The 27,817-nt window shown below is 49.9% G+C and overlaps 4 protein-coding genes, 1 non-coding gene and 1 pseudogene across 6 annotated transcripts; 2 read left to right on the top strand and 4 right to left on the bottom strand.

Annotated features, from left to right (window-relative positions):
- Positions 1 to 92: 92 nt before the first annotated feature.
- On the bottom strand, positions 93 to 1,885 carry LOC119299691 (annotated as a pseudogene).
- LOC119302048 lies at positions 1,704 to 3,346 on the top strand. Its single transcript, XM_037579067.1, has one exon. It carries the CDS (start codon positions 1,955 to 1,957, stop codon positions 3,029 to 3,031), a length of 1,077 nt encoding a protein of 358 aa, XP_037434964.1. The 5' UTR covers positions 1,704 to 1,954; the 3' UTR covers positions 3,032 to 3,346.
- A 949-nt stretch (positions 3,347 to 4,295) lies between these two features.
- On the top strand, positions 4,296 to 7,479 carry LOC119302046 (nuclease SbcCD subunit C-like). Its single transcript, XM_037579064.1, has 3 exons — positions 4,296 to 4,945; positions 5,122 to 5,476; positions 6,305 to 7,479. Exons 1-3 carry the CDS (start codon positions 4,569 to 4,571, stop codon positions 7,307 to 7,309), a joined length of 1,737 nt encoding a protein of 578 aa, XP_037434961.1. The 5' UTR covers positions 4,296 to 4,568; the 3' UTR covers positions 7,310 to 7,479.
- A 301-nt stretch (positions 7,480 to 7,780) lies between these two features.
- Positions 7,781 to 17,111, bottom strand: LOC119302047 (peroxisomal (S)-2-hydroxy-acid oxidase GLO4-like). Of its 2 annotated transcripts, XM_037579065.1 has the most exons (12): positions 16,837 to 17,110; positions 15,817 to 15,964; positions 15,601 to 15,725; positions 15,468 to 15,514; positions 15,304 to 15,381; positions 15,097 to 15,221; positions 14,640 to 14,700; positions 14,495 to 14,557; positions 14,104 to 14,173; positions 13,880 to 13,980; positions 8,388 to 8,492; positions 7,781 to 8,200 (listed from the first exon to the last, which is right to left on the bottom strand). In XM_037579065.1, the coding sequence occupies exons 2-12, from the start codon at positions 15,960 to 15,962 to the stop codon at positions 8,021 to 8,023; spliced, it is 1,101 nt and encodes a 366-aa protein (XP_037434962.1). In that variant the 5' UTR covers positions 15,963 to 15,964; positions 16,837 to 17,110; the 3' UTR covers positions 7,781 to 8,020. The 2 variants fall into 2 exon arrangements, with proteins under 2 accessions (XP_037434962.1, XP_037434963.1); XM_037579066.1 differs by lacking the exons at positions 7,781 to 8,200; positions 8,388 to 8,492 and adding an exon at positions 13,465 to 13,789 and having other exon boundaries at positions 16,837 to 17,111.
- Positions 17,112 to 19,141: 2,030 nt separating this feature from the next.
- On the bottom strand, positions 19,142 to 19,214 carry TRNAF-GAA. The gene has a single exon. It is a non-coding gene; the product is annotated as a tRNA-Phe (tRNA).
- Positions 19,215 to 19,848: 634 nt separating this feature from the next.
- Positions 19,849 to 24,046, bottom strand: LOC119302045 (protein EMSY-LIKE 3-like). Its single transcript, XM_037579063.1, has 10 exons — positions 23,768 to 24,046; positions 22,526 to 22,725; positions 22,311 to 22,420; positions 22,001 to 22,220; positions 21,802 to 21,924; positions 21,646 to 21,714; positions 20,784 to 21,005; positions 20,641 to 20,703; positions 20,452 to 20,515; positions 19,849 to 20,228 (listed from the first exon to the last, which is right to left on the bottom strand). Exons 1-10 carry the CDS (start codon positions 23,802 to 23,804, stop codon positions 20,158 to 20,160), a joined length of 1,179 nt encoding a protein of 392 aa, XP_037434960.1. The 5' UTR covers positions 23,805 to 24,046; the 3' UTR covers positions 19,849 to 20,157.
- Between the last annotated feature and the right edge of the window lie 3,771 nt (positions 24,047 to 27,817).

The following is a 27,817-nucleotide window of genomic DNA, read 5'->3' as shown; positions in this document are numbered from 1 at the left end:
GCTGTTGGGCCTGGCTCAGAGGGGAAAAACGAGTCAGGCTGAGCAGGGCCTGGGTAAGCAAAAATAGGGTTAAAATGTAGATGACCAGTTGATTGGTTGCCTGCATTGGGGGTCTTGTCATTGAGATGCAATTTTCACCCGGCGTTTGGTTGCATACATGCATATGATTACCAGCGTTAACAACAAAACTTAACAGCCATCATGTTGGGCTTGACATTTCGTCAAACACTTTGAGCGTGCCGGAGCTTCCACTGCCCATCGTGCCTACCACCAGCTCATGGCGACCGTGGACGCACCCGACTCGCTGCCGTGGTCGTGGCCGCACCCGGCTCGTCGCGGTCGTGGACAAGCTAGAGCTGGCCGTTGTTGAGGATCTTGCCGTGCCCGTCGCCTCTCGGAGAGCCTCTGCGCTGGCCGCCTCGTCTTCGCTACCTCCCCCCGCGCTCTCGTCGTCGTCGCCGGCAACAGCGAAAATCGCGTCGCGGTCCAACTCAGGCGTGGCGCCGGCTCCGGCCGTGGCAGCTAAACACACCTTGGCAGCGCCTAAGGAGACGGCAGCACCTCCGGAGCCGTCACGCCGCCCCGCCGGCTCCACCACCAACATCGTCGTCTTCGTTGTCGCCGTGGCCTCGTGCACCGGCTTTAGTGATGTCTGCTGGCTGTCCACCCACGTCGTTGTGCCGTTCTCCTCGAACTTGATTGATATGAAGGAATCTGCAGACCGATCAATCCGCCTGTGAGCCAAAGCGCAACCAATTATTGCATCTGTACGCTGTACGAGTGGCAACTTACTGTCGAGGCTGGCAACGGAGGCGGCGGCGTCCTTGTCCTCACAACCGCCGCCGCCATCGTGGTCGTGGACGACCTCGTCGGGGTGGTGGTGGCGGCGGGAGGAATCAAGGCGCTGGAGGAAGGACCCGAGCGCGGACACCTTGGGAAGCGAGCTGGAGATGTTGCCGTCCGGCGGCGGAGCGCCCGGCAATAAGGCCGCGTCGACAAGTAGCTGGCGTTGTCGACCGGCGGGCGCGCGCGGCCGCCGCCGTTGTTGGACTTGGCGGCAAGGAGCGGCGCTTCCAGAGGCAGTGCGCGCACACGCCGACCAGCAGCTCCCTCAAGGGAATAAGGATTAGGGGGGAGAGAGAGAGAGAGGAGATGGATTAACTCAAGACACGCGTCTCCATAGAGCTACCCACGTGCGCCTCGAAGCATCGCTCGGGCCTGGCTCTCGGGAAACTGTCGATTCGGTCGTTTCCAACGAGGGGTGTGGGCTTAATAGTGTATGCGAGGAACGAAACAACCGAGGTTCAAAAAGATACTGCACCGCACAGGCTTGGTTGGGCTCGATGTGGGCAACCAAACTCGTCCATAATAGCCCATAGTACACCCACATCTTGCAAATCCGGCCCCGCAAATACCCGCGGGCGTGCCCAGGTCAGTGGAGCTAGTGAATGTCAGACCAATTGCATCGCAGAAGGTTGGATCCAAGGAGATCGAGGACGATCAGTTACACATTCATACCATGCTGAGCAGTACTGATCTGGTACATTCATAGCAAAAAAAAAGAAGGTACTGACTCCACCGATTTACCTGACTGAGAAAGGAAAAGAAAAATCGACGTAATCAGCGGTAAAAACGTGTGGGTGAGTAAAACGGAGAGAAAATAACGGCCCGTCCCAGCTCCAACCCAATCCTGTTCCGCCTCCACCCATTTCGTTTCAATTCCATTCATCCTCCTCCGGTCCTCTCCCCAATTAAGACCAGCCGCGACCGCCGCCGCCGACGACTCCCCCTCCGGCACCCGAAATGGCGTGATCCCCGCCCTCGATTCCCCTCGCCCCCCGCCGTTCAAATACCTCCCCGTCCACCGCGACCCCTCACCCCCCATCCCTGAATCGCGGAGATCCCCGCATCCCGGCGCCCCCGAACCCTAACCCTAGCCACCCCCTCCCCCACCATGAAGGCCTCCATCAAGTTCCGCGACGACGACCGGCCGCTGCTGCGCGCCAAGGTGCCCATCGGCGTGCTTGGGCTGCCGTTCCTCTCCGGCGTCTCGGCCGGCGGCGACTCCGAGGACCTCCGCTTCGACCTCTCCACCGCCTTCCCCTCCGGCCCGGGGCTCCGCCTGTCCTACCGCCCCAACGACCCGCTCCAGCCCTTCGCGCTCTCCATCCGCACGGGCCTCGGCGTGCTCGGCTCCCCCATCCGCGCCCCCTTGGCGCTCTCCGCCGAGTTCAACCTCCTCTCCTCCAACCCGCCCGCCTTCTCGCTCCTCTTCAAGCCCCGGCTCGGCGACTTCTCCCTCGCCAACTCCGTCCGCTCGCCGCCCGTCCCCGACTCCCCCGCGCTGCCGCTGTCCCACAAGCTGTCCGACCTCACCAACGGCGACGACCACGACCATGAGGGCCACAAGGAGTTCTCCCTCAACGGGAACGGGTTCGCGGCGAACGCCACGGCCGCCGGGAACACCGGCGGAGGGGTGGGCATGCTGCTGTCCGGGATGCGCCTCACCACCAGGAGCATGCTGCCGCTGTGGAACAGGGCGAGTCTGAGGTTCCAGTGGGGGCTGCGTGTGCCACCAGAGCTGAAGGCCGCGCTCGCAGACGATGGATATGGGCGGAAGGCGGGAAGCCTGGCTGTCAGCAAGCTGCCGCTGCTCGTCATGAACAAGATCACTATTGAACAGACACCACGCCAGCATCCGAAGTCTGAAGAGGACAAGAAGGGGAAGAGCGCGCCTGTAGCCCAGGGAGAGGAATTCTCATTGCTGAAGAGGCAGCTGGAGGCCCTGAACGATGAGAGCATCATGCTGCGGCACACTGTGGAGGGCCTGCGTGCTGAGATTGGGGTCAACCGAGCTATCTCAGTTCCCAGCAAAGGCGACGCTCGAAGGATGCCGGCATTGTCGCCGCCTCTGCAGACTACTTTCCCTGTGAAGCCTGATCTCCATGGAAATGGGAAGGAGCTGGCGGCCGGTGGACCGAATGATGCGAGCGAGGAGCTGAAGAAGGCACTCGAGGCCCGGAGGAAGTGAGCCATTACTGCATTAGTGCTTGCTGACATTGCAAGCTCTGCAATTTTACATATATATTTTGATCTTAATAATGTAGGTCGGTAGGCAGTTTGCATCCTTGAGTGGAACCAAACGACATTCTCATAAGGTGATTCAGTAATTTTCCATGTTTTCCATGTCGCTCGTGTTAGGATATGCCATTATGTATAAACCTTTGTTTTCTGTCTTTGCAACTTCCTGTTAGTAGAGGTTTCAAATTCTATTGTGATGTTCAGAATCCTTTTGTTGACCAGATGCCATTCTGGAGGCATTTTGGTAAACTTGGTTGCTGTGATAGCTTTGTGCAAGTGGAGGCATTTTGGTAATCTTGATCCGGCATCTATGTGCAAGTGTGCCTAGTTGCAGTTAAAATCTGGGGCCAACTTTTGCTTTGCCTCAGAAAGTGGCAGGAATCAAGGAGCCTGAAAGCGAGAACAGGGAAAATGAATGATCTGACTCCACAGTAAACACTTTCAAAATACTTAAGGAATGGTCCTCAGTGGTACTACTAGAAGATAAGTAGAAGAGTTATGTAACAGTCTTCAACAGTAAGATGCTTCTTTGTGTGCTGCTATGCTTTGATGAGTGTAGTATTTAAGGAGTCGATGCTCCTGTCGCCTTCATCCGCTTGCTGGTAAAATCTGAAACTAACCTTTGCATCCGGCATCCAAAGAGTTCCTCCAGTAACGAAGGTTCCTCCTGAAATACAAAATTGATGCAAATACTGGTCTGACATGGGCGGCTCGTTTAAAACCTCTTATTTTAGAAACAAGTTGGTTTAAAACTTGGTGTGCTAGAATCCTGAACTCACTACTTGAAAAAAAAAAAATACTTCCATCACTCTTTCATCCAGAACAAAGATTGACGGTAGATATGCACTCGTAGACTCATTTGCAGTAAAACAGGAGGTTGCAACCCAGTCAGGCCCCACCTGTCAGCCAGCGAACCAAATGGACACCGCTGGCCAGATTCAAATAATTTCCATGCCCTGGAAGTTTGCAGTGTGTACTCTGAGCATCAGGCGTTCCGACGGTCAGATACTACCACTGCTTTGGATCAGTTTAGCTCAGTGACGCGCTGCAACAGTTCAACTGTGCTTTGTAACCTTGCGCGCTTTGGCACGTCAGGCTAACGGTAGTGGCGTGGCCGATCAGTGATCAGGGGGGGCAGTATGGGCATTACGCAGGAATTGGCCCGCGGTGGGCCCCGGTTTGAAAATGGCCCTCCCTCTACGGCTCCACCCACCTCTTTTCTATTTGCCCAAATGGCGAAAACGCCCCTGAGAAACCAGGAAATCGCCTGCGCGCGCGGCTATGAACTCTGGGCCGTATCCGTCCTTCCGATAAAAATCAAATCGGAGGCGAGGGAGGGACGAGGAGGAAAAGGAAAAGGCTGACGACGGGAAAAAAATTTGACGGAGGAGGGCGTGGGGGAGGGAACCTACCAGCCTGAGACGGCACCACCACCGCCGGCGGCTTCCTCGCGAGAGAGCACGGCACGGTGCAGAGGGCTGGGGCGCATGGCGGGCGGATCAGACGGCCCCGACGTGTCGGCCGGCGGCGAGATCTGGGGCACGCTGGAGGAGCTGCTGCTGGCGTTCGCCGTGTGCCGGCACGGCACGGCCAGCTGGGACTCGGTGGCCACGGAGGTGCAGGCGCGGTGCCCGCTCGCCGCCCGCCCCCGCCTCACGCCCGGCAGCTGCCGCCTCCGCTTCCACCAGCTCCACCGACGCTTCTCCGCCGGCGGCGGGGCGGAGGAGGAGGAGCAGGAGGAGGGGGAGGTCGGCCCTGAGGCCGAGGCCGAGGCCTCCGCCGCCGACGGGTGGCTGGACGAGCTCCGGCGCCTCCGCGTCGCCGAGCTCCGGCGCGAGGTCGAGCGATGCGATCTCTCCATCGGGTAAAACGATTATACTCCAGTAGTTTACCCGAACCGATAAAACCACCGTTTGAACTGAAGGGAAACCATTCACCGCGCGCCTCGTGGCCCGTCCGATGGCGGATCCTGCGGCCGCCATTTTTCCAGAGCACGATGTTTATTTATTTACTTGTTGGTTTTGTTTTTACTTGTGACAGGACGTTGCAGAGCAAGGTGGAGCTGATGAAGGAGGAGCGGGAGCGGAGCCTGTCGAGCGGCGAGGCGAAGCCGGAGGGGGTGACCGGCGACGAGAACGTGTCGAGCGAGGAGCCCGGGCGGTCGTGCCGGGAGTCCAACTCCACAGATCTGAAGCGCCCCGGCGCCGCCGCCAAGGCGGCGGAGGAGGCGGCCAAGGAGGAGCTGTCCGGGGAGTCCAAGGAGAGCGCGGTGAGCCTGCAGTGCCGGCGGCGGAAGGCGAGCGCCGACGAGGAGGCCGACGAGCCGCTGGCCGCCCTGCTCGACAGGGTCGCCGCCAGGTTCGGCCCCGTGTTCGACCAGCTACAGGAGAGCCAGGTAAAAACCTCCATCAGAGTTACCGCCCCCGCGCTGCCCGTCTTGTCCCTCCTCCTCACCGTCGGCCGGAGTAGGTCAAAACTCGTGTTTACCAGGGGTGAAAACGAGGGGAGAACGTAGACGTACACGGTGAAAACCAAAGAGCACGGAGCATGTCAGATGCTGGGTCCCACCCTCGCGCGCTTAATCTAGGTGTTCGTCCGTCTCATGATACGGATATGGTTAGGCTGGCGCGCACGCACGCACGCGGCATGATGGCCTGCGATTAGGAGCACTGACCGGCCGGCCCGATCTACGTGACCGGAGCACAGCCAGCGCGTCATCGCGGTGCACGCACGCACGCACGCACGCCTCGGCACCCATGTTTGTTGCTGTGGTAGGTGGGTGCGACTGCTGCAGTGCTGCGTGTGGTCATGGACCATCGCCGGCCGAACGGGTTGGGTGATGATGCGGGAGAAATTCTTTGCCGTTCAAAGCCACCGAGTGTCATCTCTAGCCGAGCGATAACGTCTGTTCGTTCGAGCTCGTGTCTCTCGCGGAAGAGAAGGGAGAAAAGTTGCTGCTTTCTGCGGGCTGCAACTGGATGATGATCCATCCGGCGATTCGATTCCTTGTCGCACGGGCCAGTCGGGTGCCGCGTTGCGGTCACCACCACATGGGCGGCCGTCCGTGGCCCGTGGGTGCATGCCGCCTCAACAGCAGCCGATCGAGGACTCGAGATGCTGCGGAGATATTTTTTTTTCTTCGACGCTTTCATTTGTGTTTTTTTAATAATTTTTGTTGTTTATTCACGTGCTGTGGGTCCGCTTTGGTTTTGCTGAGCTGCAGGAGAGCGAGTCGTACCGGGGCACGATCAGGCGGCACGTGGACCTGGAGGCCATGCGCCGGAAGCTGGACGGCGCGGCGGGCTACGCCAGCAGCGCCGAGCTCTACCGTGACCTGCTGCTGCTCTGCGCCAACGCCGCCGTCTACCTCCCGCGCCACGCGCCCGACCACGCCGCCGCCGCGCTCAACGCCCTCCGCCTCGTCTCCGCGCAGGTCTCCGCCTCGCTCCGCGAGGCCCCGGCCAAGCGGGAGCCGCCGAGCGGCGCTAATCCCCCACCGGCGCCGGCGGCGGGGCCGGACTCGCGGAGGGCCGAGGCTGACATCGTCGGGCCGCTGATCCAGAAGGCTGCCAAGCCGCTCATCTTCTGCCGCAAGAGGAGCTCCATCGCCAAGGCTGCCGCGGCGGCGGCCGTCGCGAGGAAGGAGGAGGCCGCGGAGAAGCGGGACGTTGAGGAGGAGGCGGAGAGCGACGGCGAGAAGAAGGCCGCCCTGGCCGCGGCGGCCAAGGGCAAGGCGTGGGGCACTGGGACGAAGAAGACCCGGGGACCCGGCAAGAACTCCGCTCTGAGCCGCAAGAAGGCGGCGGCAGCTGCGGAGGAAGCGGCTGCGGCTGCGGCGGCGGCTGACAAGAAGGACAACGGGGACTCGGACGGGGCGGCCGCCGGTGGGCTGCCCAAGAAGCGGATCGCCGTGGACTTCCTGAAGCGGCTGAACCAGGGCAAGTCGTCGCCCCCGAAGAAGAGAGGGTCGCCGCTGACGAAGCGGAAGCGGTCGGCGCCGGCGCCGGAGGAGGAGGAGGAGCAGCCCAAGGCCAGGAGGGGGGCAGGCAGGAAGAACACCGGCCGCGGTGGCTCCAAGGCAGGAGCCAAGGCTAGCGCGACGAAGAAAAGCGTCGGGCGGCCACAGAAACGGGGCGCTGCTCCGGCGACGCCGCCGCCGGCAAAGAGGGCCAAGGTGGACAGGTCGGAGAGGTCCTCGTCGTCGTCGAGGCGAGGAGGAAGGAAGTAGTCGCAAGCTAGATGTAGCCGGTAGAGCTTACGTAGTAGTATTAGGAAGTGTGTGATAGCTTCAGCTGTGTGTAAATCATGTAGTGTGCTTGCACTGTTAGGACACTCACCACTGAACTGACGACATGTTGTAATCGGACTGACAGATCGAACGACGTCCCTCTCTCTCTCTTTCTCGCTCTCTCTCGCGTGCGTAGCGCAGAAGATGCGGGCGAAGTGACGGTGAGCGGCGAGCTGCATCCGGTAGCGGCGCCGGATTTGGAGCAAAGGATAGAGTGGAGGGTTCACGCGACGACCTCTGAAATAAGCAAATGCAACTTTTAATTTTCTAGTCTACTACTTCCTCCGTTCCAAATTACTCGTCGCAGAAATAGATGTATCTAAAACTAAAATACATCTAGATACATCCATACCTGTGACAAGTAATTCGGAACGGAAGGAGTAGTAGTAAAGAGTAAGGTCAAACGTCCAATGGATCAAACAAAAATATACTCCGTATCATCTAAAAAACCAAAGAGTATGCTTGAAAGTTCTACAAAACCTCACACTCCGTCGTTCCGCCGTTCGTCCCCACTGATGTGAGGTGGTTCCGATGAGAAATGGCATACCCGGGATTCATCAAGCTCCTTATTTTTCAAGCACGAATACAAAGGGCGCGTCTGGCAGATAACAAGTTAACAACTCGCCTTTGCCACCGGCACGCAGGAATAGCTCACAGCAGCGACCTGATCCGGTCGCCCTCGGTCTGGACACGGTCCCGGGTGACCTCGGCGAGGCTCCGGCAGCCGCAGAGCGCCATGGCCAGCTCCAGCTCGCTGTTCAGCATCTCGATCACGTGCTTCGCCCCGGCCTCGCCCCGCGCCGCCAGCCCGTACAGCACCGGCCTCCCCACCTGAAACCACACGCACACAACACTTGAATAAAAAACCTTTTTGGGTTTTGCATGCACAATGCGTGCGGACGTAGGTACTCCCTCCGTTTCAAATTACTCGTCGTAGAAATGAATGTATCTAGAACTAAAATACATTTAGAAACATCTATACCTGTGACAAGTAATTCGGAACGGAGGGAGTACGTACCATGACTGCCCGGGCACCGAGCGCCAGCGCCTTGAGCACGTCGGTCCCCCGCCGGATTCCGCCGTCCACCAGCACCGGCACCGCTCCCGCCACCGCCTTCACTATCTGCACACACGACGGCACCGTGATGTCCTGGACTCTGATCGAGAGATCACAATATACAACGGGGAGTTGGAGAGATTTGGGTACTGGGAAGAGGAGGCCTAGAATTCTTTCATTAGCCATAAAGTTTACCACATTTGAACTGACATGCTTTTTTATGAGGGGGATTCGAACTGACATGTTGGCTCTGTTTGGATTCATGAGTTAGATTTAGTTTGAGCTAGTTTGGGCTCAAATAGCCCTAAAGTATCCAAACATGAGGGCTAGTTTGAGCTAGTTGCATTTAACCCGCCCATAAAAACTATCCCACCAAGGTGCTAATTGAAGTCAGTTCTTCTAGTGCATTTATTGTCAATCTAACCCTGTCATTCAAACACCTCTTTGGCTAGAGTTAGTTCAGGGTTAATCATGAGCTACAAACTAACTCTAACCTCTAACTAAGTTAAAGTATCCAAACATGGCCAGTTATAACACCGCACCACGGGCCAAAACGGATCGTCCACTCCCGCTCCAACATGGCCCATCTAAATAACGCACACTACGTCGAAGGTGTAACTTCAAGTTCACTTCTAAATAATTCCCTATAATAGGAGGCGGAGTTCCTTCAAGTTCATTTAGTGATGTTATTTGGAACAGGCCACTGAAGCATTGCTATGGTCTTCAGGGTCAGTTGCCACACCGTGATCAGAGATAATGTGGCTCAAGTGTCCAAGTTTAGGTTGAGCAAACATGCACTTACTTCCATTGGCAAACAATTGGTGTTTCCCCAAAATCATGAACCTTGTTTGCAGATGTTCTAAGTGTTGTTCCATGTGTTTGTTGCACACTAATATATCATCCATAAAAAATTAAGACAAACTAATATGATCAAATAGGATTTCATTGGGCACTTTCATGTTAAAGGAGCATTGGCAAGCCCAAAAGGGCATCACCCTGAACTAGAACCGTCCATGTGTGTCTTAAAAGTTGTTTTATATTCATCCAGGGGAGCCATTCTTATTAGGTGATACCGAGGTCTTAGGTCCAGTTTAGAAAACCAACTACGGTCAAGCAATTCATCTAATAATACCAGAGAAAACTTATTTTTTAACCATGATCTTATTTATCTACTACAACTATAAAAGAATGAAAGGGCGGAGAACCAATTCATCATATCCATCCAATCTTGCGATCTGACGGTTTACATCATTCCAACATACTAAACATGGTTTATGCTTTAATTACCCACCATGCCATTAGCTTTTAACCTCTCTCTTTGACAAGGAAAAAAATGTTGGCTCCGGTTATCCTCTCCCCACGCACCTCGCACGATGCCTCGGCAGTTTGCCGCCCGCCAGAGCCCCATGCCTCGACGACTTGACGCGCTGGCGGACCGGCGGACCTCCGCCTCCACGAGCTGGACGACCTCCATCCGACCACCTCTTTCCCGACACGTCGCCTGACTGGCGACCACCTTCTCTACGCGCCGACAGACTTCCGCTTTGAGGCACCGTCGGACCTCCGCCCCCAACATGTTTCCCGCCCTAACTTGTTTCCCGACGCGACGGCGGACTGAAGGACCTCCGGCTCGACGCGTCGGCGGACCTTCGCCTCAACCTCTGCCTCCCCAACCAGCTGAACGAGTGTCGCTTTTGTTCTTTCTGGTATGGACCCCTTCCACTCTTCACATGTGTCTTCCGTTGTGTGCATCCGCGCTCTGCGTGGGTGTTCAGTTTGTGCGGGTTCTGTGCCTGGATCGCTGGCATGTGTGTGCTCCATTGGTGAATGACAAATTTCTGAATTTTTGTGATGAACAATGTTTACGTTAGTTTAGGCAGCTCACCGGCATCCATCATGGTGTGCCATTTAAGAATTAATCAAGATTACCTTTCAGGCTTGTTCCGTTACCTAGCAAGTGAGCTGATGATCAAGAAATCATGTTTAACTATCAATAAGTGATCTCATTTCTTTGTTCAGTGAAGTGATAATGTCGATCTTGTGAGGAAAAAAGATAGGCCAAGAAAGCCTGGGCCAAGAAGCCTGGGAGGTTGTCTACAGTCACTGGCCTGGTATGTGATCTGCTTGCATCTTTTCCTGATTACCTCACAACTGCAATTATCTACGTTTTATATCAACCATCGTTTTATCAATTTAATTCATGAGTTTGTTTTCTCGAATTTACATGTATGCGTTGATGACATGAAATCTGAACATATATTTGTTTGACAGTGAGTGCTCCTGAACATGTAAGTATAGCCGGGAGAGTCATGTATTCGCTCCATGCCATAGCTCACCAACCCCGAGCCGTTGCTGCTGTCGAAGACATCTTAATATTAAACAGTATGTATTATTTTCACAAGAGAGTTTCCTCACTATGTGGTGTTAATTTTGATCCATATGATTTCTCGCACAAAGAATGCATCTATATGACATGAGGTTAGTCTTCTTTAATTCCTTTCTGATATTAATTATTAAGCATCCTATCTCTTGGTCTTAAAGTTTTCAAGAAAATGATTTATTTTGTTTACTGCCATTGAAGAGATGTGGATAAAGATATCAAGTCGTAATTTCATTGTGCATCATGCTTTTTGTGGGGGTTTCACTGCTTTTCTTTTTTGCATGATTTCTCAACATGGTAGCATGGTCTATCATATTAAACCTCTTGTTTGTGTGCTAGATCTATTTCGCTATACAGGCCAACATGTGTTGGGTGCATGTAAGACTCCATATATAGGATGCACATCATAATGTTCCAGTCCATAGGTTCTATCCCCCTTTATCTTTCTCGATCTCGATTCAGTTGGTTGTATTTCTTGTTTGCAGATAATTCGAGATGATTTAAGTGACGTGACGACATGCATGTAATTTGAAGCTGGTTGCAATTAGTAATCCCTAAAAATGATAGATTGACTGAGGCTAGCGGAATGCTTGAAAAATCGTATATTTACATTTGTTCTCTCCAAGATCATGTAGCGGTGTGATTATTTTTTGCAGTTTCCCTAATTGCCATTTTCTCTTATTCTAGCTTATATTGTTGTGTTGAAAACACTGGAGGGATGTTACTGAAGGAAGATTCAACAATAGGTAGAGTTTTTGTACTTACCGGTTATATATATTGACATATGACCATAACTGAACAATGTTGAGTAATCTTCTAAATTAATATGAGATTTTTTCTGCTGAAAAACAGTTTTTTATGATACTTTGCAATTTCCATGTTTCGGTTGAGCTTCTTATGATCTATCAATAAGGCCTCTCAGGTTTTAAATTTGTGATTAGATCGTAGTGTATAAACCAAAATGAGTCTATGATAATGGAAATAAATTGACTACGCTTACAGTATGAATGAGTCTATAATAAGCCAAAATGATCTACGCAGTGGTTTCTATCAATATATTACTTTTAGCTACGTAAATTCCTCTGACAGCCAAAGGCCTGTCTATTAGTATCTTTTGTATCTGATGGGATCTTGTAACGAGAAAAAACCTTCGAAGCAAGAAACAGGGAACAAAAAGCTTGATAGTATTGTACTATTTTATCTAACTGAAAAGTTATGTGTACTCATCAATACGTGCATTTGCACGTACACGATTACTAGTGTTCCTATAATTTACACAAAACCTTTAAGAGCCATCTTTTTAATTGGCAATACGGGTGAAGCAAATGGACTAAGAGTGGGAGTAATGATGCTTGCAATAATGATCTAAGCTACATGTCGTTCTGTTTCATCCTTTTATAAAGGAGAATACATGTATGGTCTTGAATTCATAGGAAAGATACCAGGAAGTAGATGTATATCATCATCTAGAACATTCAATGGAGGCAATGTAGTTGGTTCCTGAAAATGTCAACACAATGCTATAGAAGAGGTTGAACCACCATATGTGTGGCTGCAGAATCTTTTTATTGTATGCTCCACCAAAATACTTGTTCCAGGAATAACACATGAATTTCAAAAGGAGATTCGTTGTTCACTCCATGTAGAATGATCAAAACACCATTATAAGGAAATTGCACCCATTTCCCCTTTTTGGTGGAAGGTCAGAGCCACCAACTGCTCCAGACAGTCTATGCCTAAGGTCATGTAATAGCCTCCTAAGCCCACCACCTTCATCGAGTAAGTGAGTGTGTGCTCTTGGACTCAGTAGCTTAGGTCCTGATTTCTGTATACAAGAGAGCACTACACCATTGTCTACTATCAAAGCTCGGTAGTGACTATGGTTCAACTACAAATCTGGGCAACAAAGCTGAATCCAAATAAACCATGTGAACTACCTGAGTCAAGAAGAATGGGTACCACTTGACTACTAATGAGAGCTTTAAGTGTGATGGTCTTTGAATGATCACCTCCTGACAGTGCATTTACTGAAGTTGAAGCTCATCCATTGATGCTTCTTGAGCAACCATAGCATCTAGCATTTCATCAGAAAGAAGCTCACATGTCTCAATGGCTTATAGCTAAGCAGGTTATCATTTTCCATAAACACGCCTTGGCCCTACTTTCATTTTTCTTCACAACTAAAACAAAGGCAATGTAAAACTGCATCTAATCCCCTTGGTGGATTTTGATAGTTAATAATCTTGTAGTAGGTATTAGTTCCTTGAGCCAATCCGTGTTTGCATATCTCTAACTCTACCTGTTACTTTCACTTGCATGTCTTTACTTTCTGCTGCTCCTACTCTCGTAAACTTGCATGTTTACGGTGCTTGATAGATTGCTAGAAAAGCCTAAAATTGCCTCTAAAGCGTGTCATTAGTTTCTGCTGCTCATACTTGTGATGTTCAAGGACTTGCATGTGTGTATGTACTTTCTGTTACTCATACTCTCGTAAACTCCACATTAGTTCGGGCCTCCAACAACATTCCTAAGAATTTACTAGTACGATCGCAAGGATATGAAGCGCGTCAGATCAACGCTGGCTCTGGTACCAACTTGTGATGTTCTGGACTCCAAGCGATCACGATCCAATGAGGTCTTGGAGAGAACTCGGGATCATGAAAGAGCAAGAAAGAAGGAAAAACAATAGAGGAGTAGAGGATCCAATAATGTTCATCCATTTGCTACCAGATTTGAACGATTGTATCACGGGCCTCAACAGCTCACCCACTCCCATCCCAACATAGCCCATATAAATAACGACACCACACTTCACATTGATACTGTAACTTTAGGTTGCATCTTCCTTTGTCTTCCTGTTGCGAGGCGCAATGCCTGTCAGCATTAGGGAAGCCTCACTGACAGAGGCACCGCCTTAAAATGTCTTTTTGGAAAGGAAAGTTTTATCGCCTCGCTCGCCCTTTGCATCGACTGATGCACACCCCTTTTAAGAATATATGACATAAAATCTACTCGATTGTCCCTGCTGATCAAAATGGAAGAAGGGAAAACCGATGAGCATGCTTCAGTATACCTCTTCGAGCACGGATATGGTGGCAGGCGCATAGTCAAGCTGCCGACCGCCGTGGTTGGACACGATCACACCGGCCACCCCAGCCTCCACTGCTTTCCTAGCTGTTTGTGCCCCACGGCGTTCAGTGTCACGGAGAAATAAATGATGATTAACAAGTTGCAACATTAACACAAATTTATTCTCTCAATTCCAGTCAAGATGCTTTACAGTGGTTACAGACTTACCATCTTCGGCCGTGACAATGCCCTTCAGTAGAATCGGCAGGCTGGTTATGGATTTCAGCCACTCCACTTCCTGCACAAAAGGATTATCGCAGACAGAATGTCAGAATTCATGTTCCAACTTCTAATATACTCCTGCAGGATTGGCTCCTTGTTTTTGGGCATCAGTGCAGCAGCCTACTACTGGAGCAGTTCAAGGTTTCTGTCTTCCTATATAGACATACCGGGTAGGTCTCCACGTGTATATCAGCATGTTCTATGGCTATGGATGATGCAGAGTTGCAGAATTGTCCTTGAAACTACTGTTGAATATAGTTATGTCTTATGAAGTACTGAAGCACATGATATAGGATCTACAACTGTAATTTGCATATGGGTCCAAATTTTTCAGTACCTTCCATGATAAAGATGGATCCAGCGTATCACGCGCATATTTCTCAATCTGCGAGCCGCCTGTCTGGAAATGCGAAATATGAGTTTGTACTTGCATGAACATTTTGTCCAGAACGAACAAATTATTTTCTAGTAAATCTACTCACGGTATTAAGATCATCTATTGAAATTAAACCTTCGAGGTTTGGCTTCGGAGAAGCAACCATCCTGCATGACCAATCGGATCAGCAAATTGAACATAAGAAGTCTGAACCGTAGCGATTGTTTAAGATCTTGAAATGCCATATAAATATCTTTTAGGTTTAATTTCTGGCATTGAGACATCTGTGTGCTTATCAAAATTTAACCTTACTGAATCGATTATGTCATATTATTAAGATGGTAGTAAGAGAACCACCAGATTCACTTTAAGAGAGAAATTGCCATATTGTTATTTTGGTGGGTTCAAACTATAACAATGCAGATTTACCAGCCATATATTTGAGCTATTAACTATATGCCAGCATTAAAGTTCTAGAACAAAAATATAATTTTATCTCCAAATTCTTCTAGTATATGTAGAAAAAAAATGCTGTACAAAGAACTTTTAAAATAGAATTGTACTTATTTCTAATATCAGCTTCACGTCGACCGAACACAGGAGTGTCAACTGTCAAAACAATTGCCTTGAATCCATTACTCTCGGCCCGCCGTACCAATGTTGATGAAACATCTCTCTTCTTAAACACCTATGATGTTGTAAAAAATAAAATTAGAATGACATTATCATGAAAAGAATTATTTCTGGAGCTTGAGGCCTAGATGTCATACAAATAGCTGATAAAAACGAATCGCATTACAACTGGAAGCAACCTCCTCGATTCTGCAATTGGATGAGAAGGATAGCACCTGTACTTGAAAAATACAAACATGTATAGAAATCCACAGAAGAAATAAAAGTCGAGCGAAAGATCCTGTTATCAGATGTCACCAACCATTAGGCTATTACATGATGCTGCAGCTTTTGCTGTAGCCACCTCCCCTGAAATAAGCATTGAGATGTAGGGATATCACCAGAGCTTAGATGCCACATTTTAACATTCTGAAATAACTTTAGAATTTTGGGACCTTCTGGGGTTGCTACTTTGTGTGACCCCGTTGGTGCAACAATTATGGGAGAGGGCATGTTATATCCCAACAAGCTTGTCGACATGTCTATGTTGCTGACATCTACAAGAACCCGAGGTCGTAACCTGCAGAATACACACCAAGAAAGTCTTCAAGTCTAAACTCTTCAGGTCAATGAAGATTTTACCTATAAGATTCAAGTCTATAGGAAAGTACAAAATTCTTCCATATGCTGCGATATTGTCCCTCAATGTGTGTTCATCCTCCGCTCCTCCGTTGATGTAATCATAGTGCATCTTTGACAGTGCTTTTTTGGCCAGTTCTTGATACTCACGAATGTTGACTGGTAGATTATTCTCCATTTCTGCTGGTACATATAATGGTTATAGGTCATCCAGCTGATGCAAATATCTATTTAACCATACATCGGTCCGGAATATAGTTTTAACACATGACCAACTAGCTGCTAGAACCCCATCATTACATCTTTTAAACATATACAGAGCTTCAACTTCAATTGATGTCCCTATATTCCCCCTTGCAAAGAAAATCTCTCTTTATACTTCAGAAAGAGCTACAGTAATAGCTTCCTTTTGGAGCTGCCCTTTTTTTAGGCAATTTGTTTTTCTTTCGAACATGAGGCGAAATGCGTGTCGTTTCCCATTAGAAGTACACACACAAAGATGGAGAAAACATTTACAAGGGTAAACCGACAAAGCCAGAAAGAACCAAAAATACCAAAAAAAAAAGCCTAAAAGCTACTAAGAAAGAAGTAGCCAAAACCACATTGCTACCACTGTCTATTGTTGGACCGCAGGCCACGCGTGCAGATTATGCCATGAAGCCTATTGCATTTGAGGGAGGTCAAAAGGCTGTAGCTAGAGGGGGTCGCTTCTTGTTGCACGCATTAGGGAGTTCATAGCTTGTGTCGTAGTTCTGGTCGTTTTGGGTCCCTGTCGACACTCAGAAACCGCAAAACACATCTAAAAGTTCACTGCCAGAAATACAAAATTACAAAGCTATATTCAGATCAACGAGACCGGTGCTAGCAATGGCTGCAAACAATTTGTACTATTCCCCACTTCTATTATTAAATGAAAGGCCGTCCCATCAGCCTGGTCACCCACAGAAATCAAGACGCAAAGAGAGCCGGAGAAATACAGCAGATCGAGAGCGGAACGGCCGTACGAGACAGCCAACTGAAGCAGGGCGTGGAGCAGCAAGCAAGCAACATACCGAGGGAATAGGGCAGCAGTGGAGATATCCGGAGGATGAAATGACCAAGGATTGCTAGCTGCTGGCTGGGAACGGATAAGATGACCAAGATGTTACGATCCTTGCCGCTGGCGCCACGCACAGAGGATTCAGATCAAACTTTGGATGTAAAAGGGGTACAAAATCAACAGGGAACTCGAGGAGGAAGAGCAGAGGAGAAGGGGAAAGTAGCTATCCTACAGTCAGTTCATCGTCGATGCCTTTTCTCAGGTTGGCCGATCCCCTTTTGTCGGCCTGCAAACCAGCCACATATCCACCACGGCCCACCTCATCTTCCAGTCCATGACAGAAGAATAAAGACAAGGCGGGACATGCCAATTTCAAACAGTACTGAACACGTCGATGCCGGATTTCAGCGAGGCGTTTCTGCGCGTATGACTGGCAGTCTAGCATCAGGGAATCGCTGCCTTCTATTGCAAAACAAAAATTTAATAATGGGTTATGCTATTCAGCGGCGGCTCGGTCAACTATGAAAAGAAATAAAATGAAGCTAAGCCCATTTTGCTCTTTTGCAAGTCATGATTTTTTTTCATATAACCGAGGTAATTGCATGGAGGTGCCACAATTGGGGCAGTGCGTGCGGATTGGTACCACTTTATGTAATCTTTACACGTTAGTACCAAGAACAGGGCGTGCGGCGACATGACGATCTAAACGCCGTATGAATAGGTATTGACGCTGAAACTGACCAATGGGGCCCTCCCGTCAGGTGCCACGATGGCCAATCCGCGCGTGCCCGTGTGTTGACTCGGACGAGTCCGCCTCGGTCGCTCTTAACCTGGCTCGTTCGAACCAGTTCGGTCAGTCGCCCCCTACCTCTCCCCTCGAACCCTACCTCTCCTGCTCGGCTGCTCTGCGCTAATGGCGTCGGCGACTCCGGTAGGTGGCGCGAGCGGCGAGGGTAGCAACATCGGTGGAGACCTTCCCAGCTTAGGTAGCGCCGCGACAGGAGGAATCGACAACGGTGGCGGCTACTCCAGCGACGCTGATGATTTTTTGGAGTCGGCGTTGTCCATGGAGCATCGGGTGCGGATGGCACAGATTTGGGTGGTGAACCCTAGCACTAGCCATCATTGGACGCATGGATCGGAAGTGTGATGTAAGTTATCCTTTCCTCCTTCTCTGCTAACTGAAAATGGGGATTGGGGTTAGGTTTACTTTTTTCCTTTTTCTGTTAACTCCAAATGGGGATTAGGGGTAGGCATCATTGTTCTTCCTTGCGTGTCAACTCAAATTGTGGATTAGGCCTAACTGTTCATTCAAATTGTGGATTAGGGTTAACTGTTCATTCTTTTGTGTTCTGTTAAGATAGATTGTGGATTAGGCCTACTAATTACTTGAAACTGTCTTTGATTTGTAGTTTGTATGATGACATTTGGGAGGTTAGGATCCATTTTGATGCTCAGGAAAAATTATCTTCGATATATAGGATTACATGACCATTTAGAGTACAAGGCAGTGTAGAATAAATTATATGCTATCCTACGTTCCTAAATAACCATGATACTCGACACTCTCTGACTTGTGCTCCTCGTCCTCTCGTCTCTGCAACAACCAACTAATGAACAAGTGTGGTGTAGGCATCATAATTGCGTGCATGAGTTTCTTGCGGTTTCCAGTCATAAGAATTGGCCCACCTACTTTGCTTCATGTAAGTGCGCGTCTCGATGGATTCAACCGTTCAACTCAAACTCTAACATTCTTGCGCCAGATTTGTACTATGTTGCTTGAGCACGCCGCTCATGTTGTGAAGCGCTCACAAAATCATTATTTTTGAGAATATGTAAAGTACATACTATATAGAAGTTATGAATTACAAGAGAACATATCCGCACTATAAACATTGTTACAGGTACACACCACACCGAAAATAAGAAGACTACTCTGACAAAAGAGCTAAGACACCCTGCACCCGCACCCTTCCAATTACGCAATTCGTTTAATGTTTTGCACCACAAACGCAATGATTGAACGTTGCGCCAGATTATGAAACACCCTAGGGTTGCGCTCCTTTCAAAGACTACACGCAATTAAGTTGACCACCGAGTCAAAACCTCTCCTGTACGTTGTTGTGCTCACAGAATTCCATTGCTTGTTTGCATGGCAGTGACAAGCCACGTGAGAAATTCCTCAATAGAGAAAGAGAAATAAATTTTATAGCTGTAAATATAAATTTAGTCACGAGTTTAGCCGTTTGGAAGAACGACAGCTTGTTTAATTGAACGATGTATCCGTGATGAACATAATTTTTTTTAAAAAAGTAATATGCGGTGAGCGTGGATCGAACACGCGACCTTCAGATCTTCAGTCTGACGCTCTCCCAACTGAGCTATCCCCGCTTACATGTTCTGTAGCACATATAATCTTTACAAGTACTGTTAAATTGTCCAGATTTGAACTATGTTTTTTTTGCGAGGGATACACGTAAACGAGCTGTCAAGTGGCCTGTTGGCGTGTTTTGTTATCGGGCAAGTGCTCGCCTCGTTACACCAGTTTCAAAAGAAAAGATAGGGAGAACATTTCTTTTCAGAGTTATCGTCCCGGTAAGAAATACAGAGAATGTTTTTCTCAAGGACCTTCAGTTTACTGATTACTAATTATTCCAAAATACAGAACTGTTATGGGGAAAAATACATTATTTTGTACTACCTCCGGTCCTTTTTACTCTGCATATTAGGTTTATCTGAAGTCAATCTCATCCAACTTTGACCAAGTTTATATAAAAAATTATTCACATTTACATAACAACACCAATATCATTAGATTCATCTCGGAATATATTTTCATATTATATTTATTAGATATTATAGATGCTAATAATTTCTAATATAAATTTGGTCAAACTTAGCTAAGTTTGACTTTCGGCAAATCCAATGTGCAGAGTAAAAAGGACCGGAGGGAGTACACTACAGTACAGCCAGTATGCCCACTGCAAAACTCAGTGCGCATAGGAGAGGCAAAGAAAAACGGAGATTTCGGCCAAGGTTAATCAGCTGTCGGCACCGAACACAAAGAATCTTCAGCTGATTTATGTTAACAACAATTTCTAGAAAATTAGTCACTTGTAGTCCATCAGAGAGGAAAGGCGCCATTAAAGCTTTTTCGTTCCATCTGGATTCATCCTTGCCAGGTCCGAATTTTGAGCAGGCAAATAAACTCATCTCATGGAGCAGCAACTGCCAAATCCACCTTCTTTTGGTAGTCCAGTTTTCCATCACATGGCTTCTTTGTCCAGTGATGATCCAGGAAGGTGGCAATCTTCCAACATACTTCTCATATCAACTAACAGGCAATGCCGTTCCTACCCGTGTGATCACCACCAGAACCCATTCGGGCTTCCATGGCCTTATCCTCTGTTATATGAAGACTGGTTAGTGAAATAGGTAAAGTAGTAATGTAACTGATTTGTGTATCATCCATGGAAATATAAATTCCTGATTGCTGCGAGTAATCATTAGTTAATGCATGGAAATTGTCCAGAATACCTCTAAAGAAATACAGATAATGTAATTTGTCCATTAATGATATTATTACTTTTACAGTGCTTTTTCAAGGTAGCATTGGCAAATAACTTACCACTTTCGCTATCTGATGCATCATCAAGACTGGCAATTGCATCAAGTAATGACTGCTCCTGGTCCTGCAAGGACAATTACTTCGCCTTACGGTTCTCAAATAATAGACTTAAGGAATTACAAGCAAGCCTTTCCCCATCATACACTGCTTTCGACAGGGAACGACCTCAAGATAGACAAGTCAACTCACTGTTAGCAGTTTCTTTGCCTTTTCAATTTCATGCATACTTGGATTTGACAATACCCTCTCGACCTGCATCGAGAAAATAAAGTTGTGAGCAACAAACAGTATCTGACTACCCTGTGATGTCCGATCCTTCAATATAAATTTACCTCAATCACGACACTCTGAGTGTTAGGCACGTCAATTTCACCAATATTCCTGTTGATGCCATTTTGAGGTGGACCATATTTATTTGGATGCTCATTCTGAGATAGTCTCCCTCTACCATTGTTGCTTTGGTTCCTGTTCAACAATGGACCAGAAGGGCCCCAACCATCTCGATTTGAGATGCCTTGATCATCACGTTCCCATCTTATATCTTCAGGTCTCATCTGTGAAAGAATTGTTCACCTCCTATTGGTTAATTATATAGTTAAAAGGTGGCGATCATACATTCTGAGCAAATAAGCAAGTAAAAAATTATTCCATGCCAGAGTGGACAACTGATTAAACAAATCTCCATAGTCCGGTGAAAAAACAAAGCATAAGTCTCCATGTAGACTAAACTAATGGTCAACTAGATTAACTCTAGAGTGCCGAATATCGGCCCCTATGGATACTAAAGGTATTCATATTGGGAAATTTTAAGCCATGATACCACTCTCGACGTAATTGTGAAAACAAATCAGCAGCAACTGCAAATCATTTCCCCACTAATTTATATTCCCTCAGTTCGGAAATAAGTGCGATGTTTTAGTTCAAAGTTTCAAACACTTATTTCCGAACGGAGGGAGTATATGGTATTGGGCACATGAGCAATCAGCCTCTGCTTCACTACTGGAGTAAGTCAGCACATTATGGCACGTGTAGCATATAAAAAAGGGTGGATAATTCATAGCAAAGGGTTGAAAACATGAAAAAAAAATGGATCAAATTCTTAAAGAAAATACATAATTAGTGTACAAATCAGGAGCAAGGAGTAAGAAAAGAAAGATAAAGAACAATAGCATCAAAGGCTTGAACGATGCTTACATCACAAAGCCTGACAGACTCCCATGACTCAGTTGTTTTGCCCATGTCATAGACAAGAGCATGTTCGCCCTGAAAAGGATCAGGAGAGTAGGTAAAATTACTTAATACAGATGCATATCTGCATCAAGGAGAAAAATAGGTAAAGTTGGAACAAACCGTAGCAGGATTGTAACGGGTTATAGTGGCCTCATAGAAGTTGTTATCATCTGGCCATCTTGTAAAAACTTTCCGGCTAATCAATGAGGTCGGATCCATGGATGGTAATGCCAGTGGCGTAGTCTGTACATGCATCAACAGATTGCCATAAAATTGACCCGAATTCAGAAGAACATGGCGTACAGCATTCCAAACATACCGACTTTGCTCTTTTCCCCCTTGATGCTGAAGATGGTCCCCACTTTGACGAAGAGGGGACAGAATGTGAAGACATAACAGGGGACTGGAGGCCTGAAGAATGCGAAGGCATTAAATGAGATGGTCGTTGCCTTTTAGCAGTTGGCCCAGGTTCTCCATCGTGAAGAACTCTGCTGCCACGATGCAGCCCACTCGGGGTCCCACCTCCCTGTCTCAGCTCCCTATTGAAAAATTAAGATAAGTAAATGATTAGGTAAATATGACGATTAAGTATAACATGTTACGGAAAAATGGGTCCTGTATGCAAAGACCTCATTCCACGGATGGCCCCATCTTCATTAACCTTGTTTAATAGCTCCCTGTGTTCCTCATCAGAAACTCTCAGTTCCTTCCTGAGTTCAGAAATCAGACTTTCTTTTTCCTGCACAAAAGCATGAGTATTAATTAATTTTCAGCTGAAATCAGCAACAGCACAACCAGTGGTTACTGAAAATGTAGCCATTAATTTCAGTGTGCAGATAATCACCCAAGACAATGCATCAGATTGAACTTTGAATGCCCTAAGAACACCAGTGTACGCCTCTTGCTCAACCAGATGTACTTGGCTCTCCAAATCATTGTGTGGCCTTGCATAAGGAAACGGTCCAGCTGATGCTCTCCCATTCCCACTGAAAGATCGTCCTCTTAGTCCTCTATTTTGTGACGAGGGGAGATCATCGTCCGTCCCTGCAAGCAAGAGCGAGGAATCAGTACTGCAGCATATTCAAATGCACAATTTGGCTGCAAGCCTGCAAGTACTCATGACACAAAAGCACCTCATAAAAGGTCATAAAAAATGATGTTTATAATTTGTGGAGTGCAGGGTCAACCGAATGACAAGCCAATCATGAAGAATTCACAATTTGGCAAGAGGTTCGAGAAGCTCACAATTGCTCAGGGATGACTGGATTTCTATTTATCAACTAATCAATCTGCAGTACCAAGGGCTAGGCAAAAGGCACTACTTCTCCAGGGCCATGCAAATGTACACATTGTTCTATAAATTTAACAAATTTCAGTTATCTATCGGCTCAGCTTTGCTAGAAAGCAAGAGGCACAATATATACTTGGTGCATATTCCAATTATTTGGCAATAAACGTATGCCAATCTCCTCCAGATATTTTCCTCCAGGAATCTAACAAGCCATGCAAAAGAATGGATTTTTTCTGCCCGGCCAAGTTTACGGGGTCAAAGTCAAAACAACATGTTGATTCAGGGCAAGGGATCAATAATCAAATGCACAATTTGACTGCAAGTCATCATAACGCAAAAGCACCTCAGAGGTCATAAAAGATGCTGTTAACAATTTGTGCAATACAGGGTCAGGCGACTGCCACGGCAACTATGACGAATTCACAATTGGGCAAGAGGTTCGAGAAGCTCACAACAGCGCAGGGAAGAATAGATTTTTAGTTATCAACTAATCTGAGTCTGTAGTACCAAGGGTTTGGTAAAAGGAACTACTTTATGCTCCTGTCTCTTCAGGGCCGTGCAAATGTACACGTTGTTCGATAAATTCAACAGATTTTCAGTTATCTATGGGCTCAGCTTTGCTAGAAAGCAAGAGTAAAAATTTATACTTTGTGTCTATTCACGTAATTAGGTACTATTTCGTATAACTTATGCCAGTTTCCTCCAGGAATCCAACAAGCTGCGCGAAATAATTGGGCTTTTCCGCCCGGCCAAGCTCACCCGGCCAAAAAAGCACGTAGATTCGAGGCGACTCACCGCTGCTATCATAGGGGCGGTACCCCATGGGATTCATGGACCCGGCTGGCGCGCCGAGACGGAGGAACCCTAGGAATCAGCCGAGTTCCTCCCCCAGATCCGGACGGCGCGGCGGGACCGAGCGCCAACGGATCCGAGGGTATACGGAGCAGCCCGGGGCCGGGCGGAGGCGTGCCTGGGGGCGCCGGAGGCAGATTCGGGGAGGTTTTGCGGCGTGGAATCGGATGAGGATTTGGGGCGGGCGACGGGGGGCGGGGCGGCAGGTAGGGTTCAAGGGGATCGGGAAATTTAGGAAGTAGACTTTTCCGATTTGCCCCCTGGAAAAAGGTCGGTTTCCCTCCGCGCGAAGAGTTTTGCACCGGGGCTGGTAATTTTGGGGGGGCTTTATGCTAATGGCGCGTCTTACGTGGCGTTCTGGTGGCCGTGTGTTTTTCCGTCGGACCGCACGTGGGGGGCGCGGTCGTACTGCCGTACACGAGTCCTGTTTGTGCACGCACTGGCGCAGCCGGACTCCGGCGCGGCGACACGAGACTTCCGGTTCCCATGAGCGGCGGCGCTCTGTTTCTGCTCGCGGTGGTGCAGCCGGACTCCGGCCGGCGACCGGCGAGGCGCGCAGTACTGCCGTGGCTAAACCTGGGCATTCCTCAGGCCAGGTTCGGGCCAGGCTCAACCCCGACGGGCAAAGTCTACGCTCGAGCCTGGCCCGGCCCGAGCGAAAAAACGGAAAAGTAGGCCCGAGCCTAAAAGGAGCAGTTTTTGATGCCTCGGTCGGTTAGTAGATAGGTAGGGTTTTAGAGTATCTTCAGTCGTTGAGCCTTTCAAGAGGCATTTTTTTGCCTCCTCGGAGGCTGCCGGCGAGAACTTTGGCCTGGGGTGGGAATTTTTTCACTCGTTGCACCTCCTGCACATGGACAGCGCCACCACCTGTTGTCGGTGTTCTGAGAACGGGGTTACCCAGACTTGCCTGCCTGTGGCCCAAGGCGTGGCTCCACCAGCGGCCTGGTATGGCCCATCTTCATCAACCAAAACTCAAGACCCTTGTGAGGCGCCAAGCCTCGCGAGGCGGACGACACAAGACTCGCGAGGAGCGGAGAGATCAAGGCGAGGGGCACCTCGCGAGGTTTCCGTGACGTGAGCCATGACGACCAAGGTCAGGCGGGCGCCAGCGGGCGCAGAGTGCCAGTTTCCTCTTTGGTGCTAAAGAGACAGGCGCAGGCGAGGAGTCCCGAGGCGTCAGGTAAATGTTTCCATATCGATGCAACGAGACCAAGACCAGCAGGACGGCAAGACAGAGGTCACCATGGAGCCCACGCCGGCGTCACCACCAGAGCCTTTGGCAGGCGAAGACCACCTTTTGTCAGGATAACTTGTACTCGTTGTCCCCCTTCGAATTGGCCGTTGTGGGATCCCTTCCCGCCTAATATTTGAGGAGAGGACCCGGGCCTCTATAAATAGGGCTAGCCACCACCGAATGAGAGATCTCTCCGGGGATGGATCATTCAGATCATCCCGAACCACACAAGCTCATCGAGCTCAAGAACACCTCTCTTCAGGAGGTTGTTCTTCCCTTGTACTTGTCCATCCCCAGGCTACAAGGCAATCCACCACATCACACTGGAGTAGGGTATTACACCGCAACGATGGTCCGAACCAGTATAAACTCTTGTGTCCCTTGTTCCTTGGGTTCGGCGAGCTAGACTTTGAGATCATTGCGAGAGCGTGAGCTAGGGGTAGAGAGATCTTCGTGCGCACACCAGTGTTTGAACCTCGAGGGTTTGCCGGAACCCTAATTCGACATTTGGCGCGCCAGGTAGGGGTGCGCCGAGGTTTTCTTTCCCATTGACCGACCTGCTGTCGCCCCACGCCTTCAATGTCTGACGATACGAGGACCGAGGACGACCGCTGGGCGGCCCGGCCAGCTCAAGCACCTCCATCCGCTCCAGAAGACCTCAACTCCGCGCTCCAAGCGGCTCACACACCGCCCAACACCCGCAGGCGCGGGCAGCGCGGATCGACGTCCACCGCCCTCACGCCACGACATGCGCGGGCCGCCGCAAGCTACGCGGCAGCAACACGCCACACACCCGACGGGAACAGGCGAACATGCGAGTCGTGCTCGTGGTGGCGCGGGAGCTGCTGCGGTGCCGGTTGATGGAGAGCGTCCGCGCAACGCGTCGCCGAGCTGTTGGATGCTGCAGCCAGGGGTACGCCGCCTTTTCGCTCCCTACTTACATCTCAAGTTGTGGTCAGGTCACATGACGGGCCTCGTTACGCCCACGTGCTCCCAGGTGCACCAGGGGGCTCGCCAGCGTTAGCACAACCGGCGGTACCGGACATCCGGCCATGCCTTTGCCTCCCCGGGTGGTGTAGGTGCGGGCGTTGCTCCTCACGGTCCCAGTCGGGCGCCGCCCCACAACCACCAGAAAGGCGCGCCGGGCTCGGCGGCGTGGGGCACAGGGTGCCTCAGCGGAGGTTCCGGCAAGGCAGCTTAGGACGACCCCTGCACATTCCATGAGCCGGCTGGGAAGAAGAGATGCTGGAGGCCGAGGCCTTCTATAAGCCACCCAGGAGCCTCGCCGACCCAGCCGACGGCAACCACCCCAGGGTACCACTGATATCTTAGGAGCAGGCTTATGCTAATCATGGGGCGTAGGTGGACCGAGCCGCAGTGGCGGGCGGCGACCCCAGCATTGCAGCCCCACTCCAGGCAGGGGCGACGCACTGGGGCTGCACGGAAGGGGTCTGGAGCAAGGCCCTCCCCCGTGTCGCGCGGGGCAAGGCGTCACCCAGAGGTAGGTCCTCTGCCGGGGAGGCATCGGCGAGCCCTCCCCCGGCAGAGGGCCCATGGTTGCCGAGGGCGCCAATGGCGTCCCCTTTGCCCCTTGGCCTCGTCTTGGTTTCCGGAAGCCCCAATGGTGGTCGAGGGCGGCGCAAGGCGAGGCCCTCGTCTGGCGATATGAAGCAAGGCTCGCGCCTATGAAGGTCTCCGCCCGTGACACTCTCACGTAATAATGAGTGGGGTTGTACACGCCTCGGAGTCTCCGGAGAGCCGCCCTCAGGCCTCGAGGGCTCCCGCCCATGTCCTAATGGAAGCACCATGCTCATCGCCGTCGACACTGTCCCCCAATGGATAAGCTCACGGCCAGCAAAAGCACTAGGCTCCATGCTGGTGAGAAGACAAGAAGACTAGGTAGGTGCCGGACGCGGCCATTTGCTTTCAACCCCTTTTTTCTGTAGCTTGATTCGCCGCCTTTTGGATTTGAACTCGCAGTCGTATTTTCATTGGCAAAGCATGGGGGGCATCTCTTCTCGTTCGTGTTGATTTCTTGAGTTTACCGGCTCTGTGGCTTGTTTCGAGACCGGCACCTGCTGCCCCTTCCTCATGAGTGCCTCCCGAGCGGGGGTTGAGCGTGGTATGCGCATGCATCTCACCGTAATCTAACCCTCGTCTCTCGCAAGGCCCTCTCAGGCGGATCGGCGGGCTCCGCAGAAGCCCGAAACCTCGCAAGTCCGCGGAGGACTCCCCTCAGGAGGACTACACATCGACAACTACAAGGCCAGTCTGGGGCTCGCCTAGACTAAGGTAAGTTACTATGGCGAGCTCGCGGAGGAACTTGAGAACTCGCTAAAACACGCCTTAAGTCTGGCTCAGGGAATAAAACAATAGTCTGATTACATGAGGGGCTCCCCCTCTCCAAAATACACTCACATCGTCGGGGGCCATGCCCAAGCTTTTTGTGCGCAGATTCAGAACAAGGAGCGTGGGCTCAATCGGACATGTCGCTCGCAACATCTCCCGAATCGCTCCCGGACACGCTACCGCCGTCGTCGCCGGCGTCGTCCGCACCCTCATCGACCACGTCACCTTCATCCGTCGCGACCACCACAACATCATCATCGAAAGCGAAAGCTCTGACCAGAGCATCCACGTTATCATCCACCTAGCGCGCCAGGTTGCCCCGAATAGCCCTGGGCACTGGGGTGATGGCGGCGTCGAAGTCTAAGTTGGGGTCGGCATTCTGAAGATGGCTGAAGACGCGGGAAAACGCG

Source organism: Triticum dicoccoides, chromosome 5A (genome assembly GCF_002162155.2).
Source record: "Triticum dicoccoides isolate Atlit2015 ecotype Zavitan chromosome 5A, WEW_v2.0, whole genome shotgun sequence".
NCBI lineage: Eukaryota > Viridiplantae > Streptophyta > Magnoliopsida > Poales > Poaceae > Triticum > Triticum dicoccoides.
The sequence above is the reverse complement of the archived record's forward strand: the minus strand, read 5'-3'. Positions and strand labels throughout refer to the sequence as shown.